This window comes from Falco naumanni, chromosome 8, assembly GCF_017639655.2.
Source record: "Falco naumanni isolate bFalNau1 chromosome 8, bFalNau1.pat, whole genome shotgun sequence".
Lineage (NCBI taxonomy): Eukaryota > Metazoa > Chordata > Aves > Falconiformes > Falconidae > Falco > Falco naumanni.
Genome location: NC_054061.1, coordinates 12,335,945 through 12,349,972, shown reverse-complemented (window position 1 = coordinate 12,349,972; position 14,028 = coordinate 12,335,945). Strand labels below are relative to the sequence as shown.

At 42.0% G+C, this 14,028-nt stretch overlaps 1 protein-coding gene across 6 annotated transcripts in view; it reads left to right on the top strand.

The window, feature by feature from the left end:
* The window catches only part of CSNK1A1 (casein kinase 1 alpha 1), a 37,206-nt gene extending 26,498 nt beyond the window's left edge, over positions 1–10,708 (top strand). For 3 of the 6 annotated variants that reach the window (XM_040602644.1, XM_040602648.1, XM_040602650.1), the window contains 4 exons: positions 304–378; positions 1,665–1,771; positions 2,643–2,791; positions 8,021–10,708. In XM_040602644.1, coding sequence (XP_040458578.1) covers positions 304–378; positions 1,665–1,771; positions 2,643–2,791; positions 8,021–8,028 — 339 coding nt within the window. In that variant the 3' untranslated portion in view covers positions 8,029–10,708. Of the gene's footprint in view, positions 1–303; positions 379–1,664; positions 1,772–2,642; positions 2,797–8,020 lie in introns of those variants that run through there. The other 3 variants (XM_040602647.1, XM_040602649.1, XM_040602645.1) reach the window with 2 other exon arrangements.
* Positions 10,709–14,028: the final 3,320 nt, after the last annotated feature.

Here is a 14,028-nt window from a genome sequence, read left to right as displayed (position 1 = left end):
AACTTTGGCAAATGTAAATGCAAGTCTGGTCTATTTAATGGACAAAAGCAGAACTACACGAGCTGTGCCATGTGATGGAAGCATTAGACTGCGACAAATGGTATTAAACTGTGTCCAAATCTTAATACCAGATTGACCTTCATTCTCTTTGCAATAAGTGTGTGGGACTTGGAGATTTCACATAAAATACTTACGGTTGACCAAAGGATTTTCGTCATTTTTATTTTTTATTTTTTTTGCTACTGTCCTCGTTAATCCAGTGTTGCACAGTATCTCTTATATTGTGACCTACATGTTCCACAGGCTGCAACAAAGAAGCAAAAGTATGAAAAGATTAGTGAAAAGAAAATGTCCACTCCTGTTGAGGTTTTGTGTAAGGTAAGAGTTTCAAAATGATGTCATGCTATGAAATGGAAGTTCTTTTCTTAGTGTTCTGGTTGTGATTTTGTTTTGGTTTTTTTTTTTTAAACTAGAGCCAATATATTAGTCTCAGATGGTGTTTGCTGCTGAATAATACTTCTCTGGCAGTCATGGGTACTTTGTGTTTGCCCGTGCAGCAGGGCTGTGAATGTGTGTAACAGGCCAGGCATTTGCTGCTATTTCTTAGCATAGTTCATGCCATCATTGTTCCGGTTCTTGGTGACTTGTCAGTTGAGCGAGTTCTCCAGCTCTCTTAAGAAAGGAACAAGTCTCACCCTCAACTTCCACAGTGAAAGTTCTGTGTGCGCCCTCTTGGATAAATAAAACCAAGGTAGAGCTGTGTAGCTTGCCAGTATATACTTCTGCCACTTCAAGATCGTTGATATTGCCTTGTGTATCTCAGTAGAGGCTGTAGTGGAGTTGGATGTCAAGTGGTCTTTAAAGCCATGTTGCAGGATGATGTTTTTCCAGTGCTATCCTTTGGGTCTTAAGATTTCCCTTGAACTGCAGCAGCCCCATGCTTGTTAACAAAGATCCTTGAGAACACATGGTAGTTTCTGCACATCAAACAGCAGCACCGAGGATTGTACTTTCTAGTCATTCACATTTATGTGCCCTTATAGTCTGATAGCATCTGACAAACTGCTGAACTGTTACACCCCGTGTTTTCTTTCTTGTAGTACAGCACTGTGCTGTATGCTATTACCTACTTTACATGTAAGCTTTAATATATAGCATTAAATGTATAAATATGTAAAGCAGGGAATCTTTGAAGGAGGTGTTCATGGTTTAAGTTTTCACATTTAATAGTGGTAACTGACCTTGCCTCTAGTATGCTCAAGTAGATTATCAAGGAGCCATGAGTAGAAATTTGGAGAGACAATTACTACTAATTTCAGAGACCTAGTTAATAAGAACTAGGTTTAATTAGGATGAATTAAGTGCTCTAAATATGTTGTGTGTTGAAGGTTTTGGTAGCAGAGAACTTCTGATTGCAAAACATGCATCAAGTAACAATTCTGGGGAGGGAGAGAATATGGACCTGCTAACCCACTGATCAAACTTACTTTCTGAAATACAAAATAGGTGAATAACTAGAGGCAACGTAGAATTTACACTTATGAATCTTCAGACAGTTTTTCTCTGCCATTGTAGACAGAAATACAGCTTTTTGCTGCCTTATGTAGGGTTGTTAGAAGCTTTTTGCTGCAAGCCTTGGCTTGATTAACACTGTTGATTTACAGGGATTCCCTGCAGAATTTGCCATGTACCTGAACTACTGTCGTGGCCTGCGCTTTGAAGAGGCACCAGATTACATGTATCTGAGGCAATTATTCCGTATTCTTTTCAGGTCAGTTTCAAATTGGAAAAGTACAGGAATTTGTCAGTGCTTTACCAGTTGATAACTGCTCTGTGGGACTTAACACTGCAGAAAGCTGTTCTCTGTGTGTGTGTGGTGTAGGGAGTTCTTCTGGGACCTTCTTTCATTTTGGAGTTTGAAAAGCTGTTTAAAAGACCTAAAAAATACTGTTCAATTTTAAAGGTGAAGGAAAAGATTCCCTTTGGTTTTCCATTGCATGATCTGACCGCTAATGCTGCAGGGTTGAGCTCATGTTTCAAGTTCTCTGTTGCAAGTAGTTTAAGAAATCAACTCCTCGGTAGAAATGTTTGAAGTTTTTTATGTTTGGAGATTGGTGATGTGACTAGCAGTGGTGCCCAGGAGATGGATTTCAATGAAGGGGAATAGTGCTGTTACATTGAGCTTGTTAGAGAAACCAGAACATAAACTTAGTGTAGTAGAGTGAATAGCATCTGTCAAAAGAAGAGCTGGTACTGATCTCTGTCTCCCTCCAAGTTTCTGGAATTCAAAGCATGGTTTTTTTTCAGTGATCTACAATACTGCAGTCTCCTTAAAACTATATGTATTTTAAAAAAACCAACAGCTGAGAACCTCAGTGCAGACAAATGGGTAAGCTGGGTTGTGAGAGGTGCTTCTACAAACGCAGACTTTTGCGTAAACGGTGAAGAAAATGCTTGATGGTATTATGGTATTTGGGCCTGCTTTAAGAATCCCTTTAAGTTAGTAATACTTAGCATTTATATACCATTTTGTAATCTCCAAAGCAGCTTACAAAAAGAGTTCAGGGGTTTCAGCAAAGCCCTGGTATTAGCAGTAAGGAAGTTATGATGTGTTACGGTAAAGTCTTTCACTCTTTTTCTAGGACCTTGAACCACCAATATGACTACACATTCGACTGGACAATGTTAAAGCAGAAAGCAGCACAGCAGGCAGCCTCTTCCAGTGGGCAGGGGCAGCAGGCCCAAACCCCCACAGGCAAGCAAACTGACAAATCCAAGAGTAACATGAAAGGTTAGTAGCCAAGAACCAAGTGACGTTACAAGAAAAAAAAAATTACACTAATTTGGACAATGTCAGCAATTTTAAGTGTTAGATCGAGGAGGTGGTTTAAAAAATATATTTGGCTGTTAATTTAAAAAGCAAAACCAAAAGACGTCCTTGGAGAATTTGACTACTAACTTTATACCAAAATGTCCTTGTTCTTCATATCATTTCTTCTGGGGATGTTGGGTCATTTTAACCACTGCATCTTTTGCTCCCGCATTAACCACTTTCCAAAAAAAAAAACCAAACAAAAAAAAAAAGAAACTGACTTGGTGTTGGGAATGTGACATTTTTATTTTTATTTATATATATACACATATATATATTTATATATATATAAATATATAATACAATCCAAAATCCTAGACCTAACACTTCTTAAGGGATAATTCTCATTAACTAGGTAAGGATCTAGAGACTTTGGGTTTTACTCTGTTCCAGCTGGTATAGTGCTGTGGGTTTGCTTCTGTTCTGTATGCCTCAAACATTGGAAACAGAAAATTGTGAATGATCTGGCTTCCTCCAGTGGTTTTACATTGAGACATTTGGTCCAGAGTTAAAGGATCAGTGAGCTCAAAATGCCTTGCCTAAATCAAGGAGTAACCCTGAACTGCTGTGGATTGCCAAGTCACAATTTTCTGAAGTATCAGGGTGCTCTGGGGAGGGGTTTCAGATTTCTTTACTATTTTTAATGTTTCTAGGTTATGGTTTCAAAGGGAAATGTTGTGAAATGTTCAAGACTTAACTGAAAACTGAGTTCTGAAAAGGCACATAAGATTTATTTTTCAATGCTTTCTAGAAGCTTTTAAATTTTTTTGTGATGTAGATCTGCCAGTGTTAGTCTAGTAAGTCACTAGAATGAAACAGCTACAGCTACTGAGCATTACAGCCAGTCTTGTAATGAAACTGATTCCTCAAGATGAGCTGTAGGTAAAATTCAAGCTAATGAGGTTCTTCAAGTGACAACAGAGAAACTATGTTCAAGTTTTATACTGAGCTATTTATTGCTGGCACTTGCTACTCTTCAGTACATTCTTGTCTTGACTATCACTTTTGTATGTATAAAATCATATATTAAGCTAACATGGTAGAATTGGAAGTCAAATGCAGACATATTTACAATAAAGTTACCAAAACATTTTCTCATGTATTGTGACAGCATTCAAACATTACCATGTGGCTCTAGTCAAAATAGGTATCCAAAAATATAATGCTCCATCCAGAAAAATGCAGTAGTAAAATACCTGCTGGTCTTCCCAAGACTCAGTCTGAAATGGTTTCTCGAAGAAAAAAATTTCCATAGGACACCATTAAGTGTCAGATTCTTTCTGTCTAACTTGTTTAGCTGGAACCGACAGGTGTTACTGTAGTACGGAAGGCTGTAAACCAGTTCCTTCAGCTGAAACACCAGTACATAGCAGACGTGACGATTAAGCACCTAGGCTTAGATTGCTTCCTGAAATACAGAAGCTCTGACTGAAGTTCAGAACCTACTACTAAACGCAGCCTAATGTTGGGGTCTGGAGCAGTTGGCTGTTAGAGCAGGAGGAAATAAATCTAAAGCAAAAATGTGGATTCTTCACAATAACTCATGCTTAAAGCAATGATCTTGCAGGAGGTAATGATCTGTAAACAGACGCTACCCTGAAAATCAAGTTGTATCCACTTGAAATACTGTTCTGCTGAACTATTCTGAGACCTACTGTGCTAGCCTCCTGGCTCGGGTGGTCTCTGACCAAGTGCTGAACCATAAGCAAAGAAAAGGTCATCGTAATGATTATCTGCCTCTACCTTCTAGTGATCATTTAATGACGGTGCAAATCTGCTGCTGACTGACAGGCATGAGTAACGGGGAAGCTGTCTTGCAGTTGAACCTTGTAGACTATTCCTTTTCTTGATGAACATTCCTCATCACACTCATTTGGTAATGAGGTCCATTGCTACAGCTGTGGAGAAGTTGCTGTTTTTCTAGCAGGCTTTCATTGGCTCTTGCATGGAGAAACAGCCTTTTGGGGGAATGACTCTCTCCTTTCCCTTCCCAATCATGAAGAAGAGGCTTGTGACCTCTGGATCAATCAAGCTGTAATGTAAGCCAAAGCATTAAAGTAGTGCTTATCAAACATCTGAAGACTTTTCCAGCTTCCTAAAATAGTTAGCTTAGTCTCTTCGTCAAAGTGAAGATTCCAGATTTCTCAAATCCTATGTGCCTTTTTGTGGGAAATACTGCCTGTTAATGAAGATTTTTCTGAAACCAGCTAAGCTCGAGCAGGAGGCTGTATGGGTTGTATGTTGCTGTCACATTGAAGATTAATGAAATACCTAGGTATTTTTTTGAGTTCAGTTAAATTCTCAGGTAGTTGCTGTAGCAAAGCCTGTATTGAAGTGGCTTAAAAGGCTTCATATTATCAAATTATACCCCTCTGGGAACCATATCTGGTTTAATAAGAGTACTGGAAATACCAGTTTACAGGTGCATTTATTGGTTATAATCTTACAGTATATTGTATAAAGTGCAAGTACTCTGGAAGATGTGTGTCTGGGGAGAGTGAAAAAATTAAGATTTCACCAGGCAGTGTCCAGAGACTTACATGACACTAGGCTGTTTGGACAGTGTGCTCCTTTGTAGATATCCCTGGCTGCCTTAACTCGGATACAACTCCATATTCAACCATCTCACTGAATCCTAAAGGTTATTCAGGCTGAATATTTTGTTTGGCTCCTGGGTAGCCTGTTCTGTCAATGGTCTTTCTCCTCCCCGCCCCGGCCCCCTGTCCCTCTCTGGAACCCTGTGCAGTGTCTTTTGTAACAGCAAGATCAGCTGTTTTTGAACTTGGGAGAGGTGAACTGTTTCAACAGACAGATCTTCTCTGCTGACTCTGCAAAGTTTAGCTCTTGATCTCTTGATGGTGCAGCAGTTGTTCAGGTGTGATTTGTAGTCAGCTTCCCTCAGTCATAAAACTGACTCAAGCAGTCAATCTCCAGGATAAAGTCTATCAGTTCCATTTGTGAGAAGTGTTTTTAATTCACTCCAGCGTAGAGTTCCGTAAGCCTGTCAGCAGGCCCATTAGCATTCACTGGACACCTATGGTCGTGGCAGTATTTCTCAGAACAGGCTATTAGTTTACTACTTGAGATTTGGCCAATTGACAACTTCTTCTCACTGCTTGTCTCTGCAGCTACTGAATAGAACAAAACATTTGAACACGAGCAAGTAGAGGAGCTTCTTGGAGTACGATAGTAGTACAGTTACTCTTCCCCTGTTGATCAGAACTGCAGCTATTGTAATAATAAAGCAATTTGAGTATCCCTTGCGTAGCATAGATTATCAAACACTTAAGTAATACCCTGGAGGGACGAGGAGTGATGAATGTGCAGATTTGAGCTAGCCCTGTGTAGTGAAGATTTGTTAGAGACATGCTGGCATAAACTCTTCAGCATGTTTTTCATACTGGTAAAGTTTTGTGTGCTACATGAATGTCTCAGCATCTCGTTGGACAGCGGTGGTTGGGTGTGTTTGGGAACACTCCTGTGTAGTCTTAATAGGACTTGCAAGGGATATTGTGGGTTGAATCCAGTTCGCTATTGCTGTCTGTAGAGTCAGACTCCTGCCCATAATACCTTCAATTTGAAGTATTCTAACAAATAGTGTATCATTTGTAGCATGTTCTTTATCCTCAGGGTTGGGATCCTATTTTAATTTGAAATTTCCAGGTGTCTAAAGCAGTGAGTTGATCTCTGTTTCCACAGTGGAAGCACACTCCTCCTTTTGACTTAATTTTGGCTGCTTTGATGGAGAAAGTGGTTCAAGTGATGAGTCAGTGTTTACTGCTGAATACACTAAGTGGAAAGTTTAACTTTCGGTTGTATGCATCAAGTAAGGGTTATGGACAACTATGCCAATGGAACTAAGGAGTCACTGGGGTTCCCTTGAGAATTTGCATTCAAGTGGGAATGACTTGTTTTAATTCTGGTGTGGAGTTGTGGTCAATTTTAGAATTGCTAGTGCTGGGTAAAGAGAGTTGTTCTTCAGTGCATTAAGACTGGGCTCAAACAAAGGTATTGAGTCTCTTCTAAATTACTTGTAGCCTGTTCTGGAAGAGTTAAAGTTGTCTTTTGAGTGCTGTCCAGATACATTTTTGATCGAATGTCAGGCTATGTTTAAGACTTGTTTGCACTTGCTTCTCTTGGATGACAGCACAAGCTATAGCTGAGGTCAGCCTTGTCTGTATTTCACTGTGAGGAGATTTCTGCTGCAAAAACTCAGAGCTGTGGCTCAGATGAATTCATACATCGGCAGAATACCATACTGTTTGGAGGGCATCCAGAACGGAAACTTGCTTGGCAAAGTAGTCTTTGGTTGAGATTCCTGTTACCTCTTTAAAGCACAGTGCTACCACCTGAGTCACCAGAAATAAGTATATAAGTAGTCACATGAAGGGAAGACTGGCTTAGCTTGCAGTAACTGGTTCTTCGAGATCTCTGTGTGTATTCCTCTACTCTCCCTTTTCCACAATGTCTTGAACTTGTCATTTGGAGTACTGAACATTAAAAGAACTGCTCTTCACACCCCACCTCCCCTGTCACATGAGTTCTTTCGCTTGCCCTTCCAAGGACAGAAGGTATGCTGGATTCCTAGTCACTGTCAAAGGTTCTCAGTTCTGTTCTGGTTGCCCCAGGGCATCATACACGCGAGCATGTAGCGAACAGTTACTGTAAGGTAAGTGATTCCTGTTTCTTTTCCTTCTCTGTGTGACACTGCTGTACTGCATCTCTGAAGAGCACCACTGCAATCAGATGACAGTTTGACATTCAAGGATATAAACATGAGACATTGCAGACAAGTAGAAAACAATCCTATGAAATTACATCCTGCTTCCTAGTGGCAATAACACATCTTGTTTTCAAACTGCTGGTCTGAATTCCTATTTGAGGAATGTGGCATCCAGCTGGTGTATGAGCTTGTTTTCCAGTGCAGCAGTAGGTGTGAGAGAGAGGTGTGTGTTTGAGCTAAAGGGTGATGGCCAATGCTGGTTAGTGTTGGAAATGGACACCAGGAACTCCGCAATTCTGAGATGGAACAGCATTTTCCCCTTTGAATGACCATAACTGATGTTTGATTTTATTTTTTTTCTGCTGTGAAGGCTGTTTCTCATTTTCATCCTGTATCAGTAAGTTGCCCTTGTGTTTATCTTGCAGGTTTCTGAGCATGGCAAGGATGGGACAAAGCAGAGCAGATCGGAGCAGGACTTGTCACTCCCCAAATCCTAGAAATTTAGTTCATATGTACACTTGCCAGTGGCTGTGGGCAACCATTTACTTGGTGTAAAGAACTTAATATCAGTATAAACTGGCTCTGGGCAGTGTCAGTGATGCTGCACTTTGAGTTGTAGCAGCTGTAATTGTGAATATTACTGAGATAGTGAAACATGGTGTCCAGTTTTCTATTGCATTTTTTTCAAGTGGAAAAGTTAACTAATGGTTGACACACAAGTGGAGAAAATTGTGCATATGCCAAGTTTTGTTACCTTTTTACTTTGAACTACACTGCTTATGAGATCTCATTGTTTTGGAAGAATGGCATGAACAGTCTTCGGCAACAGTTGTGATAATTGTAAATGCTCACAATTGTGCACTCTTTTCTGGTTATTCCTCCCTGGGTTTTGAAAGTTGTACACTTAAAACATTCTTAAAAGTTGTTGGCTTCTATGTGCAACATACCAAGCCAGCTGACATGGTAGTAACCAAAGATTCCAGTTTTTAAGCGTATGAAAGACTCTGCCTGCTTACCTGTGCTAGAAATAACAGCATCTAAAGTGAAGACTTAAGAGAAACTTAGCGACTACTAGATAATCTTTAGGACTCTGCATTAACTCTATAATGTTCTTGGTATAAAAGGAAAAACAGCATATTTGTCACAAAATTTAGTTAACATCTTACAACTGAACCTGTATGTAAGTTGCTTAGATAAATGTAATCACTGTAAACATCTATATGATCTGGGATTTTGTTTTTATTTTGAAGCGGGAGCTTTTTTGTTTACAAGTTCATTAAAAACTAAAAACTGTTTCTGTAAGGAAATGAGATTTTTTTTAATTTGCCTTGTTAATTCAGTTTAAGAAATCTACATTACCCTGTTTTTAAACCAAGTTTTGAGGCCATTTGTTAAGCAAAAGAAGTCATATTTCTTTCTAAATCATTTTAGATTTAGTGTTGTAACTTCCTCATTTTGTTCTTAAATAAATTTTGTATTTTTTCCTTGAGGGGGAAGGGGCAGTCTTGCATTTGTATAACTTGTTGTTTGAGACCAGCCCTCTGTACTAAGATTGGATTTTTTAAAAATGAAATGGCATCTTTTGCAGACTTGGTATTGGCAGCCTCCGAGCGTTGCCATGTCATGCATCAGCTGGAATGACTTGTGATTGCTAGTTTTAAGAAAAAATTGAATGGAGTATTTGGATGGTTTTAAACCAAGGCATTTTCTTTCAATTTCTTGTGAAGTGGATATGACCAGATTTACTCTTGTTCTTGGGGACAGCCTTGCACCACGCAGAGTTCACATTGGTTACTGCCCCAGGCTGTCTTCTTTCTCACTCCTATTCTAGCCCAGCTGAAAGAAAGAAATACTTTTATTGCTGGTAATTCTTTAACAGTGTAATTTATTCCTTTATAGCATGTCAGAATAAATTAAAAAAATGTCTGAAAATGCTGCCAGATGCCTATTGTGTAAATGTTTGTATGTTAGCTTTTTAGACAGTTTTCATGCATGTAGCAGAGTTTCCTGCTCACAGTTCAAATTTTTACTGTTTGAAAAGGTCTCTCATTTTGGAAACCATTTCTTCAAGATCACTGTGCACTCTCTGTCATCACGGAGTGGTAATCTGGATCAAGGCCGCAGTCTCGTGTGGTCACTATGCATACTCTCTTTACGAGAAGGATCTGCCCTGAGAAGATGTTAAACTTTAGCTGGAGAACGTTGTGTGCTAATAAACATTTGTATAGATAATCTGGGAGTACAGGGAGGCAGAAAGCCTGCTGGGTTCAGAGATACTGGTGCACATTTGGAAACTTCTCTTCTGAGTCAGAGCGGTCTCTCTCTTGTTACCTGGAAGGTGGAAGAAGACATGTAGCTCATTCCTCTGGCTAGGATGGTTTTTCTAGACTCTTGAGTATTGCCCCATCTGAATAAGGATGCTTTACAAGCAATGCCTCATATGAAAACTGATATGTTTCTAAGAACTGGTATCTAGAATACTATGTTATGTCCTTACATATGATTTCTACTGTCTAGGCAATGCATCTGATAACATACATTGGCAGAAGGGGAAGAAGCATCAAAGAAATGCATTCTTGGCAGCTGTTTTCAGAGTGGCTGCTTGGAATTGTTTTGGCACCACTTTTCTTGCTTTGACATGAGATATTTGAAAGTTGGAGGAAAGCGTGTGGTTTCAGGAGAAGAAATTATTTCCTCTGTCCATAAAGTTTGTTCAAGACTTTGAGGAGGGTTGTCAAGTCTTAGAAACAAATCTGCCCTTGATAAGCACTGTAAGCAAGAACAGTTGATGCGCTTAGTGTGTCAGAACGCATTGGTTTGTAGTTCTGAACGACTGCAAGCCTTGTCCCGCAGAGGAGCGTGGAGTCCAGTTAGTCTTTCAGACATGCTGTGTTAACAGAGTTCACTTCTGCACAGAAGCGTGAGCTTAAACCGTCAGCTGCCTTGTGCTGCTTTGCAGAAAACCAGCCTGCACCAGGCATGCTGAACAGCGAACAAGATGGCAACCTTCCTTAAAGAGATGCTGTGATACTGAACGCTCATTTGCTGTATAATCCATTTGGTTTGTAACAAAGACTTAAACCTGAAAGCATTAAAAACTATGTGGATCTTGACTTCTGGTTGCAGCTCTGCAAAGGTTTTGTGTTGGGAGGTTTTACTCTTACCTACTGTCCTGATGCAAAGTCAAGAACTTCTGCAGGCAATCCCAGGCCGTTTGTAAGTAATTAGCAGCATAACAGAGGCCGTAAAGCACAAAAATGAAAAAAAACCCCTCATGCTCCCCGGAAAGTGCTAGAATTCAGGTAATGCCATTAGCCTGTGACAACAGGTTCTTAGTCACCTAGCAAAGCTGTGTACAGGGTTTCAAAGCAATTTATTAACCTCCTTTACAACAACCGAGAGGCGTCCTAAGGCCACCTTTTAAAGGGTTGCTTAATTTGGAGCACAGAGTGCTCATGTGCAGCATACTGGTTCATTATTTTTAACCTATTTAAGCCGTTGTTGCAAGCAATTGAAAGCATTTTTCTCTTCTCCCATAAAAGGCTCTGAAAGAAGGGCAGGCTGCTCTAGGTCTCGGTTACCAGTAACATTGGTAACATCACTCTTGCGCCCTGCCTTGCCTGCTGTTCTGCACAGCGTTGGGTATTGCTAGTAAGTGATGGATTCAGGCCCTGGCTGTGTTGGGAACAGTCAAGTCTCTGAAAGCTACATATGTTTGATAGGTGTGTCAAGCCTGTGCAGTGTGTGCCATCCTAATTATTTTTTTTTTTTTTTGCTGAGTTCTATTGAATTGTGTCTGTATGGGGGTTATTTTTCAAGCTTACGTGTCAGCTTGCTCTGCTATTGCATTGTTCTGCCTGTTCCCCTGAGCTGGCTTTCTCAGGGTGCGTTGCTTACAACTTGCAGGAACTTGTACGTGTTCTGTGGGCTGTGCTTTTCCTGTAACGGGCTGCAGCAGCAGGGGCGAGGGTGCCCAAGTCGTAGCTGCGCTGCTTTGAGCAGGAGGTTGGGCTAGGATGCCTCCTGGCAACCCTTTCCAGGTGGATTTTTTTTCTGTGATCCCGTGTTGGTTTTTTGTATAAGGCTTTAATTTCTCTTGACAGCATTCTCCAATTTAGAAGATTTGTTGCTTAGCCAGCTTTATCAGCCCCATCTGCGCCTTACTTAATTGCAGTGAAATCATCATGATTTCATATCAGCTTGATGTCATAATACAAGTTTATGAGCCCGGCAGGCTCCAGACAGAAAGGAAGAGTGGTCTGGGAGGAAGATCTGTCTGCTCCAAGCACTAATGCCTCTGGAAACATGAGGCGAGGGACAAGACGGAGGAAGTGCCGACCCTCCTAACAGGGCCTGAGTGGAAAGACTACCTTCACTGCACGCTCTAATGTGGGAAATGGCTCTTTAATGTAATCCGTGTTATCTGGGGCTAAACAGGAAGGAGGGAGGGTGGTACCAGGTCTGTATGCGAAGAATTGAGATTGACTGTTGTGCTGGGGCACAAGGACGCTCGTCATTCTCGGTTGCATTAAGGAAGCTTTTCAGAATAGATCCAGGACTGTGTTGTCCTTGGCCACGAAGGAAAGGCGGTGTGCTAAGCGAAGGCTGTGTCCGAAAAGACAAGACCGTGTCCTTGTTTTCAAACGCAGTGGGTTTGACTGCTTTGCAAAGCTCAATGCTAAAGGTGTGAAGTCTTTTAAATTAAGATGCTAACTAGACTTCTTGCATGATGTGAGACGGTCTTAGATGTGACTGTTGCTAGTGCTGAATTCAGGTAGCTGGAAAGCAGGAGGAGCTAGGGAGTATTCTCACACTGGGCTTGAGTTCCTAGGTTTCTAGGTATTTTTGTCCGTAACAACTGCAAAGGTGATGTAGCTGCTTTTTTTTTTTTTTTTAATTCAGAGAACAGCTTGGCATTTTGATATCAGGGGCTGCTGCTGGAAGTACCTCAGCACACTCAGTCCTAACTGTTCTGTTTTCCCTCTCCTCCCCAGGAACCTTTTGTTCTTGTTGATAATGCAGATTGTTTTTTGTAAACACAGCTGGTCTTAACTTCATTTCTTTCCCTCTCTGAAATTGAAGGATAGCATCAATACGCATAGCTGGCAGAGAAGCTTTCAGAGGCGCCGTGCACGCTGCTTGTGTCCCAAAGAGCAGGCTCCTGGCTCCCAGCGCTGCTCCCTGTTCTCTACCACCCTTGACATAATACCGAGCCTTGAGCTACTTTGCAGGTGACGGACTTTGAACTTTTTTTTTTTTTAGAACAAAAGCAATTTGAGATCATTGAAGGAGTACACATGCCATCATACAGGGTGGACTGGCTTTTGAGCTTTCCTTGTTGTAGTCAAAGCCCCCGTGTGCAATGATAAATCAGGGCCTTGTCCTTTACAGCCTCGTAAATGCCCAGGGCAGGTGCTTGGCTCTGCAGAATTCAGTAACTGGCAGAGGTGGGGCAGCGGTACCTGCGTGACTCAGCTGTGCTTTGTGGCACCGCACGGGCCACCAGGCCAGGGGCACAGCGAACAAACCTTCCCTTTCCCTTCCTCATACCTTGGATGAGTCCCTTGTGCGTGCACACACTGATGCCAAAGCGCAGTGGGAACCCCCAGGGTTTAAGGCTGGTCTCCTTGGCATAGCGTACCCGGTGCCTGGCTAGCCCTCGCTGCTGCACATGCTTCTCCCTTGGTTTTTGTACACTGGCTGGTAACTCCCCTTCTTGGCAGCGTGGGCAATTTTAAAGATCCTTGAGCCCATCTCTATACGACCACAAGGACTGGTGTTTCACAAACCCTGCTGTCCCCAAGTAGATGCAGTGGCCTGACCGCAGGACCACCTTGGGGCTTGCAGCTGCCTCCGGTGTTCCAAACCAGTTTCTTGTTGCTGGCCCGCAGCCAGGCCAGGCTGGCTGGCCTCTGGTAGCATTTCCAGATCTTCATCTGGTGGCAGCTCTAAGGGAGGGCTTTGCCCAGGTCAGGCAGAATGAGGAGCAAGGAAGCGTTTGCCTGCCTGGGTGTACGGGTGGTGGGGAGGAGAGCAGAGAGGTGAAGCTACAAACTGGTGCAAGTCTGCTGAGCTGAGAAGAATCACTTAGGCAGCAAATACATTCATTCTTGTGTGCCGAAAGCTTCCCCCGGGCACAGCTCCGATTTGTGCTGAGCTCGTTCCTCCTGGGTGGCTGCTGGTGTGGTGGCTGCTGGTGTGGGGCCAGGCCTGTTTGCAGCACATGGGTCTGGGTTGGGGTTACTTGGTGGGGCGAAGCCTGCAGACAGCATCAGGAGTGTTTGCACAGTGGAGCACGTCTGTGTTCCTTCAGGGCTGGCACTCCGACTGCCAGTCGGACCTCGGGTAACTCCAGCTGCACGGCACTGTTTGAACAGCAGGTACGGCCAGAAACTCCTGCTGACTCACATCCTGGAAGTGCTTGCCTGCCTTC